Raw genomic sequence first — 20,147 nt, 5'->3', positions numbered from 1 at the left:
GTTGTGGTGCACACGGAGCACTGAGGGCTATGTTGCAGTGACTTAATTTACTTAATAGATGAGATGTAATATAATTAACACAACATTTGAAAGTTACTTTGGATTGTATGCATCTGTGTAATCATCAATACCTAATGTGACTCTTTTTATTCCCTCTCTTTCAGGACATTCTCCTCCTGCATTCCTCTTTAGACACATTGCCCTCCTTCTCCCCTGCACAAAGCAAAAGCACGATCATGAGTATTATCCAAGACAAATTAGCCAATGAGTTTTTGCGGAACGGTGGCATGGACCCAAATTTTTCACCAGGTATGCTTATGTTCAGCCACCTGCCACCTGTCACCAGCTTTACACGGCTGGCCTCCCAGTCGGTCATGGGAGAGCTTTCCCAGGAGATGATCATGAAAAAAGAACGGGACTCGCCGCCGGAACACCAGGGCGCCAATGCTGTTAACACCGGGGGCTTCCTCCACAGCATGGGCATTAAGCAGGAGCGGTTAAATGAGCTGGATTACCGCATGCCCCTCTATGGTGGGGGTGGAGGAGTGGCGATGAACTGTGTTGGAGGGGGCGCGGGGAAGAGTGGCAACGACATGCAGGACATGTCTTTCGGTAACCACCACCAAAATCACCAGAACATGCTCCTGCATGACCTCAATCTCAGCAACGTCCGTAGCCTGGCTGAACCGGTAAGAAGACATCATGTTTCGAGTCATACTGCATTCTTTCTGCTTAGTTTCCCTCTAACTGCCATAGCAGGAATTATAATTTGCCCCCTGCTCAGCGAAGTGAAAGAGCCCCGGAGAAGACGGAGCATCCTAGCTGGAGTACTATGGTGAGGGACGGCCGCAAACGGAAGGCAGTGTCAGAGAACTCAGCTCACCTGTTTACTGCAAAGTCTCGTGCTGAGAAACCCCAGGCCAGACATGCACGGAAAAAGACAGGGATTACTGGAACTGCGGTGATTAATAACGAGGAACTGTCCACTGTAAAAACGAAGATGGTCAGTGTGTTCGCCACGAAATTCAAGTTGAACCTTGATGCCGACACTCTCCGTCTCTTCCTGCAAGGAAAGATGAACCGCGAGGTGAAGTGCAGGAAAATTGAGACGCCACATAGCAGATTCAGCTCCTTCTGTGTTACTGCTGAATGGAACGAGTGGAAGGAGATGTACGATTCCCAGTTCTGGCCAGCTGGGTCAGTCATCAGACAATACTTCGAGCCTCGCCGTTAAAGAGGAGCAACAAGTGGGGTGATTCTGCCTGGGAGAGCGGCGGGAGGGATTTCTTGCCGTGAGGAGGATGGGGGTCTGTCGTGCCCTGGTGCTGGTTTCGTGGGGGTGTCCGAGGAAACTGACAGCCCCAACGGGAATGACACAGAATCGTAATGCGCATTGTGTCCTACAATTCTCGTGGCCTCAGAGTGGGTCACACTGCTGCTGACAAGGCAAGGAGGCTGGTTGTGGATACACTGTTAGTCAATAGTGACGTACTGTGCATTCAGGAGACCTGGATGGCCAAACAGGATTTGGAAAAATTAAACTCTCTCCACCCTGACTTCCATGGTGCGGGTGAATCCACTACGGACCTCAGCACAAGAATCGTCCGAGGTAGGATTGCTGGAGGGGTGGCTATTCTATGGAATACAAAATATGATTCCATGGTTAAAGTTTTACATTTAAATGTGGACTGGGCCATTGGGCTAGAGTTTAATTTTAATGGAAATCATTTTATTATTCTTAATATGTATACTCCATATGAATCTTATGATCATGTTGATGAATTTTTGAGCAGGCTTGCATTTGTACAATCCTTTATCGAAGATAATGACTCCTCTTGCATTTATGTTTTGGGTGATTATAATGCTGACCTATCAGATAATAAGTCTCTGTTTGCTAAACACCTGTTAAGATTCACTAGCGACACAAAACTAGTAATATCAAGTAAAGTGTTCTTGCCTCACTCAAGTTACACTTATGTTAGTGAAGCGTGGAATACGACCTCGTGGCTAGATCACATTGTGTCCACTGTTGATGCTCATGCTTCATTGGAAAATATTGAGATTTGTTATGGGTTAGCCACCTCTGACCATATCCCCATTGCCATGATATTAAATGTGGACAACGTTCCCAAGCTGGCTAAGTATGAGGGCAACAGCGTAGAAAAGATAGATTGGGAAAAACTATCTAATGATGATGTCCTCAAATATTGCTTCAGGTCTGATGAATTTTTGAGTAAAGTACATCTGCCCATGAATGCCATATGTTGCACTAATGTAAACTGTGATGACCCCTCTCATGGTGCAAGTGTGTGTGATATAAAAATATAGTTGGAGCTCTTCTTGAGGCTAGCAGGTGTTTATTCACTCATTCCAGGAAGGCCAAGAACATCAAACCAGGGTGGAATACATTTGTAGCTAGCCATCATGCTGAGTCCAATGCAGCCCATAGGGCTTGGGTAATAGCTGGAAGGCCCAGGCAGGGATCTGACCTTGATAATAAAAAGAAAATGAATGCAAAGTATAAATATGCCCTGCGCTACATAAACAAACAAGAGCAGGTGCTGAGTGCTCAATCTATGGCTAATAAATTGCTTGAAAATGACATCACTAGCTTCTGGAAAGAGGTAAAAACCCTTAATAGGGCGAAAGCAGCTCTTCCTTGCAGTATAGAAGGGGTAACGGATGTAGTGGCAATAGCTGACCTTTGGAGGCAGCATTATGCAGAGCTGTTCAATAGTATTAAATATAATCCTTTTCATGTTGGCAAAATTGATGAGGAAAGTATTTGTTTTCACCCCAATGATGTTCTCAGTGCTATAGGGCAACTTGCAGACAAGAAAGCTAGTGGCCTGGACAACATCACAGCAGAGCACCTTAAGTTAGCTGGCCCCAGCTTGGCAGTGCTATTATCTATCTGCATTACCGGGATGGTGATGCATGGCATATTGCCAGACTCCATGTTGTCAGTTGTTCTTGTCCCTGTTATCAAAGACAAGGCTGGTAAGATCGGAAGTATTGATAACTATAGACCCATTGCAGTTGCTAGTATTCTCTCCAAAGTGCTAGAAAGATTAATTCTTGACAGGATAAGTGAATACATAACCACCACTGACAATCAGTTTGGCTTTAAGCCCAAGCATAGTACCGACCTATGTATTTACACTTTGAAAGAGGCTATAGACACATATAGAAGGCAGGGCTCTACTATGCTTATAGGGTTTATTGATGCATCCAAAGCATTTGACCGCGTCAACCACTTTAAGCTGTTTAATAAACTCAAGCTTAGGGGTGTGCCCAGTAGCTTAGTACGCATCCTAGCTTACTGGTATGCGAACCAGACTATGATTGTAAGATGGGGGAGCATTTTATCTACCCCTTTTAAAGTTGGTAACGGGGTCCGGCAGGGGGGTATATTATCACCAGCCCTTTTCAATTTCTATATGGACGACCTTTCCAGGCAGCTGGGGGGATGCAGAACAGGTTGTATGTTAGGTGATTCTCTGGTCAATCACTTTATGTATGCAGACAACCTAGCTTTAATATCCCCTAGTAGCAGTGGGTTTCAACAGCTGCTTAACATCTGCACTAATTATGGGGTTGATTTTGATGTGAAATATAATGCCAAAAAGAGCCTGGTAATGGTCTGTAGGACTAAGGATGACATGGATATTAAGTTTCCTGCCTTTCATCTCTCTGGGCAAACTCTGGGGGTGTCCAATAGTACCAAATACTTAGGGCACATTATTACAGACACGTTAGAGGATGATGCCGACATGTTCAGACAGAGGAGATTGCTCTATGTCCAAGCTAACATGTTGGTTAGAAAATTCCACCACTGTTCAGTTGATGTAAAGATTCATTTGTTTAGAGCCTACTGCACCCCTCTCTATACAGCTCCACTCTGGGTGAATTACAAGAAGGAGAGCTTGCGTAAGCTTAAAGTAGCCTATAATGACTGTCTTAGATTACTCCTGCATAAACCCAGGAGTACTAGAGCCAGTGAGCTGTTCGTTAATATGGGTCTAACCACCTTCATGGCCTTGCTGAGGAACCTTATTTTTAAGTTTATGAGTCGGCTGGACCGCTCAACAAATTCTATAATTGATCTGATGACAGACCCTGTCCGCAGCTCAGTTAAGTACACATCTAAGATCTGGGAACACTGGCATGAGTGCCTTTTTTAGCCCTTCTTTCCTTGTATATTTCTGTGTAATGTATTGATTGTATGTTTTGTCTTTTGATACTGTGGGCCTTGAGCCTGTAATAAAGTTTAATAATAATGTCCAGACTTGGGTTGTATAGACTGCTGTGTACCAGAAGCCCCTATCTGCCATCTACAGACTGTGGTATACATACTCTATTATATGTCCTTAGATTCCTGGAAGACCGGGTAAAGAGCCAAAAGAGTCCTCAGGTAGAAGAGGGCGGAGGAACAATGGGGACGGGCAGGGAGGCAAAGCCCGAAGGAAACGTAACGATGCTTCGAAGGTTAATCTCCTTTCTATTCTCTTTTTGTCTTCTGTTTAACTACGCCAGAAAAACATTTTGTTTTGCTTAAAAACATCTGCACACCACAAAATTGGTCTGATACTTTCATTGCTTTCAGACTTTAAATTTGTTTGAACTATGCTGAGGGAAACCAACAGAATGTACATGTACCTCTTGGACTCATGGTTTCTGTTCACCTTGTAGGCCATGATGTTGGATCCAGATGGAGCCTGCCTGTCCCCCAATTCAAAACCACATATCTGCGAGCACTGTAATGCTGCCTTCCGCAGCTCCTACCACTTGCGCAGACATGTGCTCATACATACAGGTGAGAGACTTTCGCTGCTTTTGAAAGCTATACTCTTCTCTTCAGGTTTTCATCGGTGGAAATATAATGCTCGCTTTGCTTATCAGAGCTTTTTATTTATGTAAGATGCGCACACATGTTAAATCAGAAGCAGAGCAGATGCAGTTATAGGAAACAGTTTGTCCTTCTTTCCTCTTTATGATAAAATGTTCAGTCAAACTAATGCAGCTGACACATTTTTGACAGAGGAAATACAAAATAAGCTTTAACAATTTAAAACAACACCCTTAGAACAGTATCAGGCAGCGATTGAACTGCCTGGGACTGTTAAAAACCAGACAGTCACTGCAGTCAGGTATGACTCGGTGATTACTCATGTATTTCTGGACGTCTTAGTCATGCTCTTTTCTGGAAGTTACTCACATGGTTCTTTGAATTCGAACTCATAAATTGTTTAAAGGGAAAATTCCACTTTTTACTGCTTCAGTTTATTTTTGTGTAGTTCACTTGTTTTTCCTTTTTTGAATTAAGAACAACCTTATTTTGCCGTATATGATCATTTAGACGTAGGAATATTTTAATTGTATAAGGCCCAGTGCTACTCTAAATCCACAATGCAGTCAAAGTATTTACAATATTGGTTATTTTATTCTTTTAGTTTGCAGACTGATAAGTATGAGAGCGTCTTTGTTTACATTTCGATGTGTTCTTATGCACAATGTGTTTGATCTGGCATTTGAAATTCTACCTTCTCGTCATGGCGTCTACACCATGACGAGCTGTGCATATACTAATTTGGTGAGCGGATGGTTGTACTCTTGATCGCACAGGTGAGAGGCCTTTCCGGTGCAGCCAGTGTAACATGAGCTTCATTCAGAAGTACCTCCTCCAGCGGCATGGGAAGATCCACAGTGGTAAGTTTCTGTTTGTGGAAACATCCTTTACTAAGTGGTATTGGAAGCCATCAATGCAGTCTTTTGTTTGCAGTTTGTCAGTTCATAGAAACCTATCTGGGGTTGTGTACTAACTACTGTCTTTGCCCTCTTTTGCAGGAGAGAAGCCTTTCAGCTGTGACCAGTGTAACATGCGCTTTATCCAGAAGTACCATATGGAGCGGCACAAAAGGACGCACAGTGGCGAGAAGCCATATCGCTGCGAAACCTGCCAACAAGTAGGCAACGTCTAGTTTGTTTATCAAGTAGCTTATAACTGTTTAACCATTAAGATATTTCCCTGTTGACTTTGGATATGATTTTATTGAAATCCATAAAGTCCTGTCTCAGAAGAATGATTGTGTCAGAAAAGGTCAGGGAATATAACGTTCTCATTAATTGCAGTGGTGATATAAAAGAGCTGCTTAATCTCTGCAGAACTGTTCCTGTTGTTGAAGATAGAAGGAAAAACTGCAAAACTAAGCTTATACTTTTCTTTGTCTGTTTTCCTTCTGCCCACTTAGTTTTTCTCTAGAACAGACCGGTTACTGAAGCACAAACGGACTTGTGGAGAAGCCATAAAGAAGGGCCTGGACCCAAGCATGCTGGAGCTCAGCGAAGCGGAGCTAGGCCACGGCAGCTATTCACTCACTCAGGGAAACTCTACCACCTCCGGACGCAAGAGGGCCAAGTCCAAAAATGGAGAGGGCGGTGAGCGCAAGAGGAAGAAGAATGCTTCAGCAGCAGCAGCCTCATCCTCGGGGGGGATGGCCCGAGACATGGGCCTTCAGGACTTCGGCATGGAGCACCCCTCAGGTTCTGGCCCCGCCATGCAGGGCCGCACTCCCAAACTGGTCTTTAAAAAAGCTGGCCGTAAAGGCCTTGACAAGGGCCTCCTCTCTCTGGATGACAGTACTGATGGACAAAAACAGAAACATGACTCCATGGATCATTTGGAGGATTCTGGCCTTGACAATATGGGTCTACTGCAGGGCAACAAGCAGGGGCCCACCACCAGCAGCAACTACGATGATGCAATGCAGTTTGTGAAAAAGCGGCGCTACCTCCATGCAGTTAACATTGACTATGGAGCCAGCTCTCTTCACATGGCAAACCAAGGCAATAGTGTAGTCCAGGGTTCCCTGGGGCATGAGCCCACGCTGGCCATGCTGGACTCGTCGCCTTTGGACCTCAAGCACGATAAGTCGGGCATTCCAGATGAGGTACTGCAAAGCCTGCTAGACCATTATAGCCATAAGCCAGAGGGGGGACACCACCATGACGTGACTTTCGACTTGTCAGACCATCCACACCATGTTGACCTCCAACCAGCAGCCCCTGTTACCCCCGAGCTGGACGATGACTCGCCTAATGGGGGTGATAAAACGGCAGTGATGAGCGAGTACTCGAAATTTCTCCTGCAAGCCCTGGAGCGCACCAGCCATAGTGGGCCCTTCCCTAGTCTTGGTCCAACGGGGCCTTTCCCTCTCTTGTCCAATAGCTCCAGTCCCACAGGGCCCCTGTTCTCTGACAAACACGTCTACTCCACATCCCCACTGGATTGTGTCTACCCGCCTTCTGTCTCTTCCCCAGTCCCAGTCGTTGCCCCGTCATCCTTCTCTTCCTCGTCCTCCTCCAAGTCCCACTATGGCATGCTCGTCAACTCGCCCTCCCAGGCAGGTTACCACCTCGGTTTGGAACCTACCAGCCACCAGCAGCTGACCCCATCTCAGGAGCTGACCGAGCAGTTGGAGAAGCAGCACTCGCCCGGCAACTTCAACCTACCTCCCCAGGACCTGACTGCCACAGACGGTTCCAAGGGGCAGCAATCCAAGGCTGGAGGAAACGTTGCACCAACCAACGGCTCCAGCTACCCAGACCTGTCCTCTCTGAACCCCCCTAAAGAAACCATGTACCAGATTGAGAACTTTGCCCAGGCCTTTGGTTCCCAGTTCAAGTCAGGGCGGCGGACCCCTCTGGGCTATGGCAGTGATCCTGGGGCAGATGTCAATCATCAAATACGGACTCCAGTGTCAGAATTCTCAGGGTATACCAGTTTGTTAGCTGACGTCAGTGAGCCAGTGAGTACAGGATCAAAAACCCAGACAAGCCAAAGTTTCAGATAAGGGTCAAACAAGGTGAATCCAGTTGGGGGCCGTTCTGTTACTGTCCATACGGCCCCTATACCCTTCCTAATTTTGTTCTTGTAGCAAAGTTTTGTTTTTTAAACACTGCCATTAAATGTTAATACAAAATGACCATGGCCTCAAATGCAATTTTTTTAAATATGCTCATTTTTATTATGTATTTAGTCGCTTAATTTCTGAGTAGTGTTTTTTGACATGAACGTACCGTAGATTTAAATGTAATTTAAAAACATTTAGAGGGTAGCTATGACATTGCTTGATTTGTTCTTTTACTTTCTTCTTCTTTCCTGAACCCTTGTGTTTTACCAATCATCAAACCATTCATTGTAAAGTAATAATGAATAATGTTGATACGTTCAATAATAATAATTGTGGCAGGGAAAGGCCCAGAATTCAAATGGCAAAAAAGTATATATTGTCTGTTACAAGGAACCTTTTAACTCAGGAAAATAGGCAAAATTGTGTAATAATACTTTGTATTATGAGATGCAAATTAGCACAGTTTTTACAGGTGTACTTTGAGACTACAAAGCTTTGATTTTGTTTTCGCGTTTTTTATTTTTTTAAACTCATCAGAACAACAAATTACAAGACCCGATCATGTTTGGTTTCTACTGCGCGCAGCTTTGTGGAGATTATGGTACTGTTGTGTCAATGTGAAGACATCCGAGGTAATACAAATTGATGTTGATGCACATAACCGACTGTGGTTTCCTTGGCACGCGCCGCTGTCGGGTGACGAAGTCTGTCTGACCATGCACTCCTCTAGTCGTGCTCACCAGCGACCACTAGAAAAGACAGCAGAGACACAAAAACACTCATCGCCGTCAGGGCTGCCTCAGAATGCAATGAACGGCGATCCGTGATCTTTTATCATGCTGTTGCTGAAGTGACTTTTTTATTTTTATTTGTCTTTAAAAAAAAAATAGTCACCATTTTTCTGCTCCAGTCCTTGCTGTTCCTTTTTTTTGTGTCAATGAAATCAAACAAGCACTTTTAAAAACAAAACAAAACACCATTGGAAACAACGACGACCCATTCAATTGGCATATGTGTTACGCGACTATTATGCTAATGATTTAATATTATTTTAAGAGGAGAAAACTGTGAATTGGGGTTGGGAGGGAGGGGGGGGGGGGCTGGATTATTGTCTAATGGGTTTTGATAGGGGTTGACTAGGCATGACGACGGGCATTTAAGTGTATTTTGTTGCTTTTTTCAAGGGTTGAAGAGAGGGAGGGCTCGGGGAGGGCTTATTTTTCTTCTTACGGTTTGTCGGGTGATATTGTAAAAAGATGAATTTTTTTGCCATAATTTTGTTATACAATATTTCGAGAGTACCTCTTTGTATTTAAGTGTTTTGAGAGACAGGCTGACATGCTGGAACCCTAATATCTTTATCCCAAACCCTTTTATTTATTCTCCACTAGCCACAACAGAACTCAGTAGCAGGTATTTTATTTTCTGCATGTAATCACCGGACCTACACCCTTACCCCACATTCCCGTTTTTTTTTTCTTTTTTTCCCCCACCCCTCAGTTCTAGTAATTGCAAGAAACTGCTTCAATAAAACAGCTCAGAACCTGAAAAGTTAAGTTATACCAACCTCCCCTCCCCAAAATGCAGCCCTGCACTCACAAGAATAAACAATGGCCTTCTTTGTCTTCCGTGGCTCGAGCCATTCTATCCTGGCAGCCAGGGTTGATATTTAATTTAGTTGATTTCCTGTGAGCCCCCCTTACCCCACCCACCCCACCTTTTCCCTTTTCCTATGTCTGTGAGCTCCACAGCCAAGAGACTTTGAAGCTGCTCAGATCACAGGGAACAAAGACTGACCAGCCACGTCACTCCGAACACACTATGCTTTTTAATGGAGAGAGAAAAGAAAAAAAAGACAATAAGATTGACCTAAATATACCTCATATCACTAAAGCGTAAGAAAGCAGGGACACGCGTTTCATGTATGTAGTGGAAATATTTGTAGTATAGGTTCGACATATTGTATAATCATTTAACACTGCCTGTGTTTACAATTATTGAGTAGAATGACTCAAAAATGCAAATGTATTTTTTTTCTTTTTCTGTACAAACATCCACGCCAAGCAGTGTTGCATTCTAGATGCCTCATAGAACATTCATTTTTCTCTTGTTATATCCCTTATTTTTGTTACTTGCCATAATGTGTTTTGATATGATCTCTAGAAGGATATTGTTTACAAAAATGTACAAAAACACTAAAAATGTGTGTTCTCAAATCTTTTTGTTTATTTTTTTTATTTTTATTGAGTTTTTCTCCAGTATGCATGATAAAGACATTTTTGTATGGCTTTTTTTGTCACCTCAATACCAAATTTTGTAGCAGAAGCCTCCCCATTCCTTTGTCTTATTTGTTCTAGGCCCCTTGTGATATGATTTCCCAGGCTGTACCTGTTATTGAGATGATGAACGGATTAGAGAAGCCAATAAAACTTTTTGTTACAAAAAATGAGTGGTTCTTTATTTATGTCCCTGTAAGTTTGCCTTTTCAGGAATGGCTGAAAGATGCCCAGGTAGAAATCTGTGTTCGGGTATCATGACCTTGATCTGAAAGGAATGGTTGCAGGCGTGAATAGATATAGTCAAATCTTACAAGTTGTGTGTGTGTCTTTGTGTGTGTATATATATATAAATCAGGCCTTTTTATATTGTGATCGTGTAATTTCATAAAGCTGTCGTCAAAGTTGTTTATACCTTATGATAAATGATTTGTTGATGTACGTAAACTGTAATTTGATTGGTTACAAAATAGATGCATGATCAATTATTTTCTCGATCTGTATAAGCTGTTTACTTGTGTCTATCGTCCAATAGGATGCAGAGTTACCCACATTCATGATGTCATTTTCTGAATCTTGTGTGGCTTCCTCATGATGTCACTTGTTTATGACAGAATTCATTTTAATTTATAATTTCTGATCAATATGAGGCTTCGATTGAATCTCAAACTCTTATTTGCTTCTTTTTTTCCTCAAGGTTATATTTGTGTTGACCTGGACCTAATCATCTAGAGATACCCCCCCCCCCTCCCAATTATATAACATCTGAATTAGTAATTTGCCTCAAATAATTTCTCCCTATAAATTGTATCTATGTACATGACTTGTACAGGACACGGAATAGAGCCGCCTACTTTTGCATTTCCTTGACGGTGTAACCCTTAATACTGTTGCATTGTGTCACTATATGAATACATATTCACCCTGATGTTAAAGCAGCACCAGATTCTGCCAGAATCCGGCAGCACCAGATCCAGACGAGGTCGGGGCAGCACAGTAGAAAATACAGTTTACTACAGAGTCTTGAATGCATTAAATCTTAGAGTGGCTGCACTTTGTTCCCACTGTGAGTCAATCCACTTTACAGTCTGTCATGTGACCTGTCCACTGGGAAGATGGTTTATATCCCAATGAGGTTCCATCGACCTGGGATTTAAAAAGTGACCGCTGCCAGAGGAGGGAGCTGTTTTCCTCCCAGTAACTCGGGATCTCCTGATAGATACTCACAAGTGGCCCAGTTGATTTCCACTGGGACACAGTACTTCAGTGTCAGTGAGAGTCCTCTGTTTTCACAGCCACTTCCTGAAGGTTGACGGCTGATGGCCGTAAAAAAAAAAAAAACACCTGTTTCCATGACACTTAAAGAGGGGCTAAAGTGGCGCATGGTTTTCATGGCAATTGTCTCTTATACGGAGTCAATAACCATGTCTCAGCAGCCTCAAATTAAAAGAAGCTAAGTGCTTTCACTTGCACTTGACCCGAACGTCACTGTCAGACAAGATGCAATCGGCCTATAAACCTGAACCTTTTTCAAGAGCTTCAGTGTCCCGACCTTAGTTTAGTTTATTCGTTTATTTAACACTGTTACGAACCATGTTCTGTATGTCCTATATGTGTACATGTATTGTGTTCTGTTTGTGTTTTTTTGTCTTCTCCTCCTGGGTGCCTGGAGATGCCTGCAAGGACCGGAAGGGGGAGCTCTCGGGCAGGACGCGTCGGAAGTGGCCTGAGGAAGAAGCATCATGGCCGCTCATCTCAGCTGGTGCCAGCAATACAATCACCACACCTGGTCCAGATCAACAATCAACCCTTCCCCTTTAAATAGTGCTTTGTTTTTTGTTAGCGAGAGGAAGGAGGCTTTTTGGAGGAAGCTGTGTCAGAGCGCTGTTGGTTTTTGGTTGGTTTAGCGTAGATATTTGCTGGTGCCTTGATATAATTTTGTCTTTATTAATTGAGTTGTTAGCTGCCGCCTACGTTTGGTTTTGTCTTTGTCTTTGTGAATGTTTGTTTGTTGTGCGCACTGGGACAACAAGGACAGGTAAGATACTCCGGGGTCTACATATAACACACACGTAGGTTTACTTCTTAATACCCCAGGTTAGAGTGAGTACCACCCGCTGTACTTTTGGGTGCTAAGCACCTGTAAAGGGGGGGTGGGTTTTTTTTGTGTTCTTTTCTTTGGTGCCACTGAGAGTCCTTGTTGATCCCTGTGTTGCTTTGTTAAATAAATACTTTCTTTGCCTTTTATCGAGTAATGGTTTCTGTGTGATTGCACCCTCACTTCTCCAGACCTGTCGCATTTATGCTATGTGAACATATTTGAAAAATCTGAAACAACAAATTGCTACCAAACAGTGTAATTTTAACAATTTCTTTGGGAATTCTTTACTTCTGAATGAAGCAAATAAAAACAAACAGACATACAATCATACAACCACGTCTCTTTGTGATTAACGCCAGTGGTAAGCTGTAAGGCTTCTGGCCCTCCCCCTTTTCATCCTGTGCTGTGCACGTCTTAATATTGGGAGTAATTTTACGACCAGAAGACGCACAGGACTCCATGGCAGTCCAGGAGTAACACAGGCACATCTTATACCCTCTCCATTTTTCAAATTAGTTCTTATTTCAGCCAATGGGCGGGAAGTTGAAGGTGCTGGGGTACAATGTGTCAGGTGGTGCCAAGGAGCGCCTGATTTACCTTTGACCTGGGCCGAGTGTGAAGTAATTTCCTTCACCTCGTACGGTCCAGTCCACCTGGGTTCTGGCCACTTTCTTTTGTGAACCTTAACTCTTACCCAGTCACCAACTTTTACCTTTGGTCCTGCAGCTTCCTCCGGATCAGTCGCCAGGGCCCTGGAGACCTGATTGGAGAGAGCTACAGTAACAGCAGTTAAAACCTTCATATTACTTGACATTTCAATGTACATCCAGGGGTGGCACGTGACCTCCATCCCTGGGTGGACCAGGCATAACTCTGCCTGTCAACAGTTCATGTGGCGATAGTTGTGTCTTACCGCCTGGGGATGACCTCATTGTCATCAACACAAATGGCAGGGCTTCAACCCATGTCATTTAAGTGTCTGCACAAACCTTCGCAATTTTGGTTTTCAACGTTTGATTGGCTCTTTCTACAAGGCCTTGTGACTGTGGATGATACACTGAGCCAAACTTGTGGTGAATGCCCAAGGCAGCCTCTACCTCTCTTAGGTGTGTGTTTTTAAAGTGTGCGCCATTGTCTGAGCGAATGAACCGTGGAACCCCGTAACGGGGAATCAAGTCCTTCTGCAGCCACTTGATCACTGACTTTGCATCCTCCCGTCTGGGGGGGATGGCTTCAACCCATCTAGAAAACCTACATACCATTACCAACATGTATCTCATTCCCTGCACTCTCCCGTCTGCACCCATGTCTGTATAGTCTATACTGATGTCTTGGAAACAGGCGGCAGGAACAGGGGATATGAACCTATGGTCGTTTGGAAAGGTCTTCTAGGATTGGGGTTCCCACAAATGGAACATTCGTCACAAAATAAATTGGAGATGCTCTCGAGATTTGGATGCCACCATAGGGCTGAAATTCTCTGGAAGGTTCTGAGTTTTCCTTCATGGGTGAGGCCATGTGCTTCCTTGAGCAACATGGCACAAAGTTCTGCCGAGGCAACGATTCGTCCATCATGGGACCTCCAGAGGCCTTCTTTAGACTTCAAGGCGCCCTTTTGTCTCCATGTGGACCATTCTTACGGTCCAGCTTTTTCCTGAATTTGGATGAGCGTGTCTTCAGTGAGTTCCGTGAACTGAGCTGGGCTGGGGGATGCCATGACCATCTGAGGCGGCGTGTAACCTCCTGCCTCCTTGGCAGCTTGGTCAGCTGCATTATTTCCAGCACTGATTCTGGTTTGGTTGGTGTCGTGTCCTTTGCACTTCATGACAGCCAGGCGTCTGGGCAACAGAACTGCATTCAGGAGGCGTCTCATTGGAACTTGATGTCTGATCGGTTGATCACCGGTGGTCAGGAAGCCTCGTCTCATCCAGGACGGGCCATCAAGCTGAACGGCACCATGTGCGTATGCAGAGTCAGTGTAGACATTTACAATTTGTCCTTGCCCCAGCTCTAGGGCTCTTGTGAGGGCTGTGACTTCAGCTAACTGAGCTGAAGCTGGCTGAGGAATGATTGCAGCTTCCAAGGTGGTGTGACTTCCATCTGGGTGTTGCTGCACTACAGCATAGGCGGCCACATTGCCATCTTCTCCTTTGTAGCAGCAACTGTCCGTGTACAGCTAGGCATCAGCATTCAGAATGGGATCTGCACTCAGGTCTGGTCTGAGCTTGTTTTCCTTGATCGCAAGTTCTCCACACACATGGGGTGTTCCACTTGTAATGTTGGTCGCCATGTTGTTGATGCTTGGAACAAAGGTTATGTGTGACTGAGTGCACTGGACCTGAAGTTTGGTCTTCCGGGCTGCACTGAAGGTGAACTCTTTGCTCTGGAGGAAAGCGGCAACTCCATGCTGGGTGTGAATCTGAGTTGGATGTCCCATGACGACATGGTTGGTTTTGACAATGGCTTTCGCTACAACGTATCGGGCACACGAACTTTGTCCTGTCTCGACCGTGTCGAGTTTGGAGGAATGGTAAATGAGGACACATCGGTCTGTTGAACGCCTTTGGAATAGTACTGCATTCACAACACCACCCATCTCTGCAACATCAAGATGAAATGGCTTGGTGTAGTCTGGTGTGTCCAGTGCAGGACAAACCGTGATGTCTTGGTATGGGCAAGTGTTCTGGGAGTGTGGTTTCCGTGGTGGCAGGGATGTTGAACTTCCACATGTCTTCATTGGCGGCCTTGAGAACTTCTGGGTCTGTGGTGGCAATCCAGGTCAAACCTTGTGCTCTCTTCATCATGGGGCCTAGACTGCAAGCTTCATGGCCAAATCCCACAGTTAGTGTTACATGTGGAGCAGATTCTGTGAGCTGGTACCATTCTTCAGCAAAGTCATCCAGTTTAACTGCAGCCACTCCTTCTTTGCCACACACTATACTTGAACATGTGATCTTGGGTTGTAGATGAGCCATGTTCTCGTCCCAGTCTTCCTCATATTGCTCATCAGGGTTCGAGGTGACATTAAGAGTGCAATGTATGTGTTTCTCCAGTGATAGGATACGAATTGGATGCTGTCTTGTGGTTTCTGGGACTTCAGAGGAGATTTGGACCCCCTTTTCATCGAGATAAATCTTCAACTTGAGTTTGCACATCAAGTCACGTCCTAATAAGTTGGCCGGGCATGTTGGGGCAGAGAGGAATGCATGAGAAACTGTGTGGCTTCCCAGCGTCACACGGAGGGGTTGGGTGAAGGACTCTCTAATTGGGGACCCCGTAACTCCCACCACCATAGTGGAGTTTTCTGAAAGTGGCTGTGTGGTCCGCCGACAGGAGTATGTTGCTCCAGTGTCTGCCAGCATGCGCATCAGTCCCCATTTTGGTGGCGGGCATCCTCATTGGTTCCTCCACTCCCTCAGGGGGGCCTGGGTGGCTGCGTCCACATCATATGGGACTGGGTAAGGGATGTTGGCTTGTCTCTGAGGGGGTGGTTGGTAAGGTGGTCCTCTGGGTTGGTCATAGCCTCGACCATGTGGGGGCCCCATTTGCTGGGGTCCCAGCCTGCAGTATCTGGCAAAATGCCCTGGTTGTCCACAGTTATAGCAGAGAAACGAGGTGTTTCCTGTGCCACGTCCTCTGCCTCTTGGTGCCCAACCTCCTCTTCCTCTTTGGGGTTGGTGCTGATACGGGCCTTGTGGCTGCTGCTGCTGACCATACTGCTGCTGTTGTTGTGGGCCATAGTAGAGGGGAGGAGTCTGCATCTGGGGCTGAGGCGCAGGAGGAGGCTGTATTGCTGTCATCTGCTTAACCACCAGGTCCGCTACTTCTGCAGCCGTGGGCGGTTTCACTGCCTTGGCAGCCGCTGCTGCTTTCCTCTCAGCCTTGGTGCCTTCATGTTCGGAGACTTGAGCCACCATGAGCCTTCTCTGCAGCACCTTCATCTCATCATCATATTTGTCTTGGGCTTCAGTGTGCTTGTTCATGTGGTGAGTGACTTGAGCCTGCCATTCAGCTCCCACCATGTCTTCCAATCCCACGCAATCTTCCAACTTGGCCTGTACTGATTGTGGAAGTCCTTGAACGGTAGCTGTTCTCCACATGGATAGGGTAAGGTCTGAGGAGTCGTGGGGTCCAAGGTAGGCCTTCCTCCAGGCCTGCTGTGTCTTTGGCGAACTCTGCAGGAGACACCTTCCCATCCCATTTACAGGCCTTCAGAGCACCTTTGTTTAGTGGGGTTGGGTACTTGCGCCTCAGGGCGGTCCACAGGGGGTTCTGGTAGGGGTTGAAGGATGCATGGTTGGGGACTGATGCAGTGATTCCTCCTTCCTGTAGCAGCGTGGCCGCACGATGTGGATCTGTGCAGCGAGCTAACACCGGGCGGAGGTCCCCAGCGGCCAGGTTGTTCCCCATGGTGAGGGTTTCAAACGCCTCTATCCAGGGAGTGGCTCCTGACGTGAGAGGGGGCAATCCTTCAATTAGGCCAGTCATATCAGCAAATCCCCATGGGAAATCACACATGCCGGGTGCCTGTCCAGGTGCCTGTCTCAAGGGGAGCGAGAACGCAGGCCTCTCCTCCTGTCTTGCTTCTTCCGGCCTTCTAGGCCTCCTTCATCCTTTCATGATGCCCTCTCGTCCTCATAGGTGTGGCACTGCCATGTAAGATGCCGTTAATTACGTGGACTCCCTCTTTTTCCTCCCCCTTTTCGCCTTCCTCTTCTGAGTGGCCCGACCTATACTGGTGCTTGTCACAATCATGTGCTTCTTCCTCCCAGCCGTCATCCGACCGATGGAAAGCCAGCGCCCTCTTTCTAGGTGGACTAGACAGGTTCCATCGTTCTGAGGGTAACAGAGTGCGTGTCATGGTGGGATGTTGTTTTGACCTTTTCCAGGTGTACCCCTTTCCCCATGGGGTGTGGTCTCCAAGGCTGGACCTCCTTTCTCTGATCCTCACTTCAAATGCGTGGGCAGAGGCCGGCCCTCCTCTAGCCCCATCTGGTGATGGTGAGCGATGCGATTTCACCGATCCACTGGCGGAGCGCGATGGTGTCTCTCTTCTGCTTCTGTGACCCTCTTGCCCTCCATCTTGGTCTCCTTCAGTTGTTCCCGCTGCAGTCATTGCAGCCATTTCCTCTCTCAGCAGTCTGATTTCACTTTGGACTGTTTCTACTGTTCCTGTAAGGATCTGTGTTGCCTCCGAAAGTGAATCATCTTTCACCGTAAGTTGTCCTCCTGTCAATTGCATGACTCCATGAAGCACTCCTCCCTCTACTACGCGCACTGGCGCCATCGTGTAGGCACTTGGTGGAAGTTCAGTTGGAGCCCTCTTTGTCTCCCTCTTCTGGGGAGACAGAGGTATTACACCTGTGTTGACACCGTAAGGAGGGGGCATTTGGGGATATAGGGATGGCACAGCGGCCGGGGTTGGCACTGCAAGGGCGTTGGCTGTTTCCTGCAGTTGCTCCTTGTCCCCACTGGGAGTTTTGACATTCACTCCCAAGCCATCAGTCCCTTCTCCGAATTTCGGCATACCGAACACAACCCGCAAGCAAACATCCAGAGCCTGTGAGCCTATCTCCAATTCCAATTTAGCTATTTTAGTTTTAACATGGTGGTTGGTGAACAGAGTGCATTTAGCTGCTTTCTCTGCTGATTCCGCCTCGTCCACTGCTAAGAGCAGTGCGGTTCTCATACTTCCAATCACCTTCCGGGTTGGGGCTATGTTCCCTGGCAATATCCACCCTTTATTCCGCCACCCGATCAAACTCTTGCTCCACACTTTCTCCCTACTCTTCCACTCCTTAGGAGCGGTCATATTTCTCACTTGTGCGGTCACATATTCCCCAAAATCCTCCATTTATTTTTTTTTTTTTTTTTTTTCTCAGTCAGTCTATGAAATTGTGTGTGTGTTGCTCCGTCAGTGAGAGGGGATGTGTGTGCGCTTTGCTATCAGTGTGTAGGAATGCTAACACATGGGCAGAGACCGCAAAAGGGCTGCTCCTCAGAAGTCTCCCCCACAGTCACTTTTTCTAATTATAATATTTGATAGTCCAATTGTTAGGCCCTTCCATTCCCTTTTTTGCGAGATTTGGAGGGCCTGTGAGTTAAATCCGTAGCGATAGTCCCACACACAAACCCGTTAAGGTGCTTTGTTTTACAGTGTGTGTCGTCACGCCAACCCCCACATCAACCACCGTCGTGGAGCTATTTTACAACATGGGTCTGGCTGAATTTTAACTCCTTTTTTTTTTTTTCTCAGCTACTCTTACACCAACTCATTTAGACATATTTTACAGTGTAAGCTGCCGGTATCTCTTTCTCTCAGCTACTCTTACACCAACTCATTTAGTCATATTTTACAGTGTAAGCTGCCGGTATCTCTTTCTCTCGGCTACTCTTACACCAACTCATTTAGTCATATTTTACAGTGTAAGCTGCCGGTATCTCTTTATTAAATATAAAACCACAATTGCTAAATACACAGCGTTTTCAGACCCTTGCAATTACTATTCTAAATTTAGCATAGGCAACTTGTACTCACCCTCAGTACTACTGATCAAAAATTTAGTTTTATTTCCTATCACGACAATATGCAGATTTCAATTAAATAGGCTCTGCTTACCGTTTAATAGTACAGCGCTGTTTTGATCAGGTTCCCGAGGAGAGACAAGCCACGCAGGGCGGTTCTTTCCCGTCCGAGAGACGACCTCCTCCCCGACTGGTTGTTTTTCCACTCAGCTCTTTTCAATCGTCTGAAACCATCCTCTGCTACCATTTGTTGCGGGTGGAAATCAAAGGAGAGGAGTCGTCGTTCTCAAGTTGAAGTTAAGCAGGTTTATTCAGAGGTCACAGGTCAGGAAAACGCGGTGTCCAGCAATTGAACATGCATGGGTCTCTAGTTCTACGCAGGAGGCTGCACAGGAAGAAAGACGCTTAAACAGAGTGCGCACATAGATTATATCCTCTTGGAATATCGCGTGATGACGATGTCGTACGTGCACTCCGTTGTCGTGGTTACCAGAGGTGATAATGTTGCTGTATCAGTGCAGCTGCGTTAGTGTGTTGTCTGGGAGAGAGATTGTGGGCCAAGGTCTACTCACTGTCTCTGTGTGAACTGAATCAGGGAGCTGGGATGTGTGATATAAAGTGTTGACTATGAGTATGGTTTAAGGAATATATGTGGTGTATCAATGTGAGTATGTATTATGTGTTTGGTGTATGTCAATATGTGTATGTGTTATGTGTTTGGTGTTTGGTGTATGTCAATACCAGATATTGTAGAGAGGCAGAATGTCGAAACTTTGACATTGGACGTGAAACACAACAGTGAAAATCTGGGCTTTTGCAGGACTGTCCAATAATGACGCAGTTTATCAAAGACAACACTGAAAATGGATCATATAATTTGGTTTCCTGTCTTATTTGAGTGGCTCTTACGTAACTCCCTCAACCATAGAGACATTCTGCTGTATGTCAATCAACGACAAAGTGTTAAACATACAAATGAACGGAGACAGAGAAGTGAAGCAGTCATGGAACGAGGGGCCAGAATGGAAATCATGCAGTCATAGATCTGGAGTGACATGTGTCAGTGCCCCTCCACCCACTTCACGAACCTAACGTCCTGAGTCTAACCGCAACCTGTCACTGCAGGGAACTGCCGGCTGGGTGGGGCTGAGGATGGCAATAAATGGGAAGTGACTGTTGGACTTAAAGAGTTGGTGAAACGACGCAGAGGCAGTAAATGTTTTTTCAGATCACACCTCTGTTGACACTCCTCATAGCAACATGTCCATAAAACCTGCCAGTTAGAAATGTAGCTGAGCCTACTCTGTTTGCAGGAAGAGAACATTGATTGAC

General features: G+C 45.7%; 1 protein-coding gene across 1 annotated transcript; it reads left to right on the top strand.

Annotated features, from left to right (window-relative positions):
• The first annotated feature begins 168 nt into the window (after window positions 1-168).
• LOC128426910 (zinc finger protein 281-like) lies at window positions 169-7,981 on the top strand. The gene is made up of 6 exons (XM_053413974.1): window positions 169-689; window positions 4,375-4,488; window positions 4,693-4,816; window positions 5,626-5,709; window positions 5,848-5,966; window positions 6,252-7,981. The coding sequence occupies exons 1-6, from the start codon at window positions 237-239 to the stop codon at window positions 7,851-7,853; spliced, it is 2,496 nt and encodes an 831-aa protein (XP_053269949.1). The 5' UTR covers window positions 169-236; the 3' UTR covers window positions 7,854-7,981.
• The last annotated feature ends 12,166 nt before the right edge of the window (window positions 7,982-20,147 follow it).

Source organism: Pleuronectes platessa, chromosome 21 (assembly GCF_947347685.1).
Source record: "Pleuronectes platessa chromosome 21, fPlePla1.1, whole genome shotgun sequence".
Lineage (NCBI taxonomy): Eukaryota > Metazoa > Chordata > Actinopteri > Pleuronectiformes > Pleuronectidae > Pleuronectes > Pleuronectes platessa.
This window is presented reverse-complemented; position numbering and strand designations above follow the sequence as displayed.

Bases quoted from the DNA above. Each gene is read 5' to 3' on its own strand.
- LOC128426910 (XM_053413974.1), top strand. From the start codon at position 237: ATGAGTATTATCCAAGACAAATTAGCCAATGAGTTTTTGCGGAACGGT. The intron at 4,817-5,625 runs GTGAGAGACTTT...TTGATCGCACAG, and splicing joins ACATGTGCTCATACATACAG to GTGAGAGGCCTTTCCGGTGC. The intron at 5,967-6,251 runs GTAGGCAACGTC...CTGCCCACTTAG, and splicing joins GCTGCGAAACCTGCCAACAA to TTTTTCTCTAGAACAGACCG.